The 6,209-nt window shown below is 34.6% G+C and overlaps 1 protein-coding gene across 3 annotated transcripts; it reads left to right on the forward strand.

Moving 5' to 3' along the window:
* The first annotated feature begins 252 nt into the window (after positions 1 to 252).
* Positions 253 to 2,598, forward strand: LOC113356698 (cyclin-D1-1-like). 3 transcript variants are annotated; one of them, XM_026599909.1, is made up of 5 exons: positions 253 to 823; positions 954 to 1,040; positions 1,134 to 1,449; positions 1,557 to 1,687; positions 1,761 to 2,598. In XM_026599909.1, the coding sequence occupies exons 1-5, from the start codon at positions 536 to 538 to the stop codon at positions 1,794 to 1,796; spliced, it is 858 nt and encodes a 285-aa protein (XP_026455694.1). In that variant the 5' UTR covers positions 253 to 535; the 3' UTR covers positions 1,797 to 2,598. The 3 variants fall into 3 exon arrangements, with proteins under 3 accessions (XP_026455694.1, XP_026455695.1, XP_026455696.1); XM_026599910.1 differs by having other exon boundaries at positions 1,829 to 2,598; XM_026599911.1 differs by lacking the exon at positions 1,557 to 1,687.
* The last annotated feature ends 3,611 nt before the right edge of the window (positions 2,599 to 6,209 follow it).

A 6,209-nucleotide genomic window follows, 5' to 3' on the forward strand; every position in this document is an offset into this window, starting at 1 on the left:
TATACGAGGAGGATTTTAAAAGATGGTGAACGGAAAGATTGTTTAAGGAGAAAAATTAATATCGACTCAGCTGAGCTGAATACATTTTAAGCTTCATGCAAAATCTCGATAAAAATGATGAAAGACTCGAGTCAGACTTGTAGAGTAAACAAAACAGATGAACTATTTTTATACCCCACCGTATATATAATCCACCCAAAAAACGTCTTTTTCGTTCTGTTTTTATTACAAAGACATTTTCTGAATATCTCAACACAGGTCAACACACAACAACATTGCCCTCCTCTCTCAATTAGAGACCTTAAAAGACTGAAACCCACAGCTAAGAGAGAAGCTGGGAAGAAAGTTGCAGAGACATAGAGAAAATGGTTTAATATCTTAATATCAGTGAGTGAGTTGTCTCTGCAAAACCTCTACAGAGAAGGGTCAAAGTGGTTTTTCAAAAACCATCTTAAAACCCACACAACCATGTCTTCTTCAATCTCTTCCTAAACAATTTGGCTGTTTGATTCATTTTATTTGTCTGTTTTGTTGAATGGGTTTATCACCAGAACACTCAGCTTCAAATCTTTACTGCTGTGAAGATGTTGGAGATTTAGGGATTTGGGATAATGATACATGGATCTCTGATCTTAATCTACCATTGGATTTCAGTGAAGAAATCAATGACGATGATGATGTTGAAGATGATAATAACAGTTTGATTGATTGGTTAATCGATTCAGAGATCCATCATATCCCTTTACCTGATTATCTTCAACGAATCCGTGACCATTCGATTGATCCCATTTCTCGTCAAAATGCTATTAACTGGATTTTAAAGGTTCCATCTTTATATGTTCATTAAATTCTTCTGAATCCTAATAATCAATAATCTAACAGTTAGTAAACACTTGTATCAGTCAATAGATTTCTATATTTATAATCAGGGTTTAACCATTTGATTCTTACAGGTACATGAACATTATCATTTTATACCAGTTACAGCATACCTTACTGTTAATTATCTGGATCGTTTTCTCTCTTCTTATCCTTTACCAGTAAGATTTCATCTTCGTCTTCTTCTTCTTTTTTTTTCAGATTAAAATCCAACTTTCTTAATCAAGTTCTCTGATTCTTTCTTAAATTTGCAGGATGGAAATGGATGGCCATTACAGTTATTATCAGTAGCTTGTTTATCATTAGCAGCTAAAATGGAAGAACTGAAAGTGCCTCATCTAATAGATTTACAAAATTCAGAACCCAAATATGTTTTTAATTCAAGTATGATTCTAAGAATGGAACTTCTGGTAATGAGTAATCTGAAATGGCGATTGCGATCAGTCACACCATTTGATTATCTTGATTATTTCGTTTCTAAACATCCTTCTAGTTTGGGTTCTCCTCGTAACGTTTTTTTCACCCGTACTTTTTCTCGTGCATCAGATCTTATTTTCGGCACGATTCGAGGTTAGTGGTAGTAAAACCCAAAAAATTTATTCACTTCATTTGCTGCGTACTTCAATGATAGTCAAAGTACATTTTCTGAATGAATGACTTGAATGTGGATTTTCCAGTGACTGATTTCTTGAGCTATTCGCCATCGATCATAGCTGCGGCTGCTGTAATTCTTGCTTCTGGTGGCGGCATTGACTTATCGGTGGCGGATGATCAGAAATCGGTGACATACTATGATAAAGTTAACAAAGTAATTCATTTCTCTGATATTTTTTCACCATTTTTTCCTTTGGATAGTATTACAATGTGGTAATTTTTTGAAGGTAAATGTGGGTGCTTGCTTACTTATGAGATTGTAAATTGTGACGCTAACTCTCGATGATGCATGAAGTGGTGAGAGGCTGTCATCAACTAATGAAGGAGTATTTGGCAGCTGACACATGTACATTAGGTGTTGTTGAGAGCGTGAGATCTGAATCAGGCCCACTTCAGACTCCGGTTAGTGATGAAAAGCACGTGAAATCTCAATCGGGGCCACCTGAGAGTCCGATTGGAGTGATTGATGCTGCGGCCTGCAAGAGCTGTGACACTCAGAAGTCCAAATCTGAGAATCCTGAGACCATCCCGGTTAAGCCATCATCAAGCAAACGCAGAAGATTAGTATTTGATAGTTGATACAGTTATATTGAGATTCATAGCATATATATTCAGATATAAAAATCATATAAGATAAGATACATTCAATAATCTCTCTCAGCTTGGCACGTCATATTTCGACCGTTATAAAGTGAGGGAAAGACTGGCCCGCGTGTTGCGCCGGGCTCAGACTTTATCTGGGTATAACTGGAAGAATTTTCTCATGTGTCCACTCGTGCCATGGGTTTGAGATTCACTACCCACTGAGAAGATCCGAGTTCCTCCGTTTAAGCTCAAGTTCCTTTTAACAAACAACTTGAATAAGTTTTTTAGTTTGTTTTCTTTAATCGAGATACGAAATTTTGATATTCTTTTAAGATTTTATCATAGATTACAATAACTTAATTTGTTTCTTGTATTCATTTTATTTTAATTATTTTAAATTATAAAATTGAGAAATGTAAAATCATGCATGCTTCAGTGATAATGTATTGAATATAATACTAGTTTTAAGGCAGTGATTAACCAAATAAAGAGATTTGATGAGCCAAGTAGATTACCAAATTGTTGAACCCGCTGAGAAACCTTAAGAAAAATTTCATCTTTATCTTTGTTCATTCATCTTTATCTTTCTTCTACAAAAATAGCTCAAAAGGCAAAAAGAACTTGCAGAATAAAAATATGATATTTGAGGAAACCCATGATGCATGTAGAGTAAGAATAAAGCTTTATGGAATAAGAGTGAAAAGGAGACCAAAATAAAACCCTATAAATGAAATTTTGATATTGGTTTGAGATTTCCCACTTCAACACGAAGCTTGGTTTAGATTGGGAGTGGAGAAAAAGATATATAGAAAGCGTTTACAACTTCTCTCGTAAAAATCGTATTTGTGGCAGAAATTTAGCTCGGACGTATTGAGTAATGAAGAGAGAGAGAGAGAAAAATTCTATAAATCACCAAAACATCAACTGAGAAACAATGAAAACAAAAGAAGAATTTTTTTTTTTTGATAATATTGGTTCTTTCAAAGAAATAAGTAAAAAAGGAATCAAAACAAAAGAAGAAAAAAACTTTGATAATATTGGTTCTTTCAGCGAAAGAAATAAGTAAAAATGGAATCATAGGTATGCGGTGGGCACATCAAAGAGATTAGGGTTTATATAATTTAGTCGCATGTTAGATGCTAAAACTAAAACTATATATCGATTGTTGATTAAAATAGTAATTGTTAGAGCATTTCTCAGTGGAAATCGCAAGTTTTGCTATCTCAAGCTTGTTGTCAATGTTAGATGCACAAAATAATACCTTAATTTCTTATTGTCAAGTAGAGTATGGTAATTGAGTATCAGACATCACTAAATAACCCGAGAGGATTGAAGACTGAAGATCAAACGAAGAAATTTGGAGAACTTCATCGACAAGGAGGTATGTGAAGACTCAACCATCGTATCTACTCACGACATTACCATTTTATCTATACGAGGCTATGTCGTATGAATTCTAGTAGATTTAATATTGCAAAGAAGAAGTTTCGAGTCAAGATTGTCTTGTTGAACATCTCGAAATATGAATGTTCGTAGATCCTTAGCAAACTTAGCTAAGAACAATTTATTGTTTCAAGTTGATCATTTGGAAATTTACCAAGCAATTGGGAATGTATCAAACTACGAAAAAGAGTTTTTCATAACTACTAAAATCAGGACACAAGGTAGGTACGCATACCCAATTCGCGTATCTTAGACATCTGAGTTCCAGAACATAGGTAGGTACGAATACCCAGTACGCGTACCCTGAGGTTCTGAAGTTGTAAAAGGGGGCGGTACACATACCCAATACGCGTACCCCAAGGGCCTGAATTCATGAATTGCTAAGGGTGCACATACCCAGTACGCGTACCCTAGCTCCCTGAATTCACGAACTGGCTTATAGATACGTGTACCCCTACACATGCATACCTACCCAGTACAAATTAAGCAGATGCTCATAAACAATTTTTACAAATATGTTTGGCATTGCACAACTCTCATGAACACTTCTGAGACATCTTTGATCAATAAATCACTCTGTGTTTGTGAATCATGATATACGTTTTTGAATGTTGAATGGAAACAATTATGCTTATACGTTCAGATGGCATACTTTCCATGAACTATCATTATACATGGTTCTAGAATCTTGGACCATAGTGTATATTGTTTTATGTAATTTCAAGACGAACTTCTCACATACTTACATGAACTCCTTATAAGAGTTTCATCTAAACCGAGAAAGTGTTTGCTTGAATCTCAATTTATCTTAGCTTGAATTCAAAGCAAACATTGGTTTTGAAAGTCTATAAATAAAGAGACTCAAACAGCTGAGAATTTCAATTCCTGACACTTATGTGTCTTAGTTTATACTAGAGTCGACCTCTATTAACCTAAGTTTCTTTTGAAAAACATAATTAGGTTTGTGAATTAAAGACTTCACTTTGGGATTTGTGAATCCAGGTTCGACTATCTTTACCTTCATAGTTCGTGTATCCTGATATTTTTCTTATTGATTGTCGAGGTTTTCGTCAATCTCTAATCAAGAACGAGATAGAAATCACAAAGTTTTGTTTGTCTCAGACTTTGTGATTCCTCGAGATAGTTATATAAAACTCTTCTTTGTTGATCGGTTTAAGATTGTTCTTGAGAGGTGGTTAATAATCCAGGCTTCTCACCTAACTGAGTGTAAGTGTTCCAGATTCGTGAGTTTTACTAGCTTTGTCTATTGCAAACAGATTTCCGAGCCTTGATCTAAACGATCTAAAGAGAAATCAAATATGTGTATTTGTTAGAAGCGGATTGGTATCAAAAGTCTTCACATAGGTTGAAGAAATCTAAGGTTGTAAGGGAATGGATTGCCAAAATCCTTACGAGGTTCAAGAGACGTAAGGAGCACGACTACAGCTGCATTGCATGGGAGGTTAATTCGGTCTCAACTACATTTCAGTCCGAAGTCTAATAGTAAGCTAGTGTTTATAACTACTTAATATAGTTTGGTGTTTAAATCTAGACAAGATCACAGGGGTTTTCTGCAAGTGCAGTTTTCCTCGTTAATATAACTTCTGGTGTTGTGTTTTTCCTTTTCCACATTATATTGTTTTATCTTTATATAATATAGGAATAACACAAGTAGTACGTAATCTAGGAAGTTTCAGTCCTTATTATGAGACTCGTTCTTGTAGAATTCGTATTTTGAAAGATAGATAACAAATTTCATACTTGACAGAATTCAGATCCTCTTGATTTGGATACGACTAGATTGAACTTGGATATTATTTTATGAGATCGTCCAAGAACTCTTCTACACAATCAGGCTCACGGATTTTGTTTTCTAGACATATTGATTGTGGAAGAGATAAGAGAAAAACTATATATACACATTGTTCGAGGAACTTTAATTAGATCTACTTGCAATTGTAATAGGTTTTGTCCATACATGTTGCCGAACAAAAAAATTGTTGGTGTACTTGGTACTCTCTCATTTTCAGTAAACATCATTGATGAGAAAGTCACTCTCACCCGGTACGTTTACTAATTGGATGCAAAATAAATATAAGATAAAATAACATAACATAAAAATTCATATAGTAGATTTTTATCATTTAAACCGAATTCAACCAATTAAATATGACAAGTGACGTTGCCAGACTTGGTCTTGTAGAATAAGCTATTTCGGCCAATGGGATATAAAGAATTCATTACCATTCAACGTGGGAGCCATACTTTCTTATAACAAATCAACTCGATCAAATTAACAAATATACCTTTTTGATAAATCAACTCATGATCCTCAGTGTTCCTCAAATTATTCTCATCACAGAACCTTCATGGATTTCTTAGAGAATACGTGCATAGTTTCTCGTGTTTTCCCTTCATCCAATTTTTCATGCTGGTTTTAATGAGCTGGGGGGGGGGGGGTCGTATCTAACACAATCAGGTTGTTTTGTCAGGATGAGCTTTAATTATCTCATTATATGAGGTTTAACACGACTGATTGGACGCCATTCACTATATGTCTATTTTGGTTTTTCCTTTTCCCAACCCAGTTTTTCTTCCTTGAATTTTGATGGAAAGGATTCCTATTTTGATAAAAAGTAGAATTGATA

Source organism: Papaver somniferum, chromosome 3, assembly GCF_003573695.1.
Source record: "Papaver somniferum cultivar HN1 chromosome 3, ASM357369v1, whole genome shotgun sequence".
NCBI classification, from domain to species: domain Eukaryota; kingdom Viridiplantae; phylum Streptophyta; class Magnoliopsida; order Ranunculales; family Papaveraceae; genus Papaver; species Papaver somniferum.

Excerpts from the sequence above, each read along its gene's own strand:
- LOC113356698 (XM_026599909.1), top strand. The coding sequence starts at position 536 with ATGGGTTTATCACCAGAACACTCAGCTTCAAATCTTTACTGCTGTGAA. Across the intron at positions 1,450-1,556 it reads TATTTTCGGCACGATTCGAG|TGACTGATTTCTTGAGCTAT; the intron begins GTTAGTGGTAGT and ends TGGATTTTCCAG. Across the intron at positions 1,688-1,760 it reads ACTATGATAAAGTTAACAAA|GTAAATGTGGGTGCTTGCTT; the intron begins GTAATTCATTTC and ends AATTTTTTGAAG.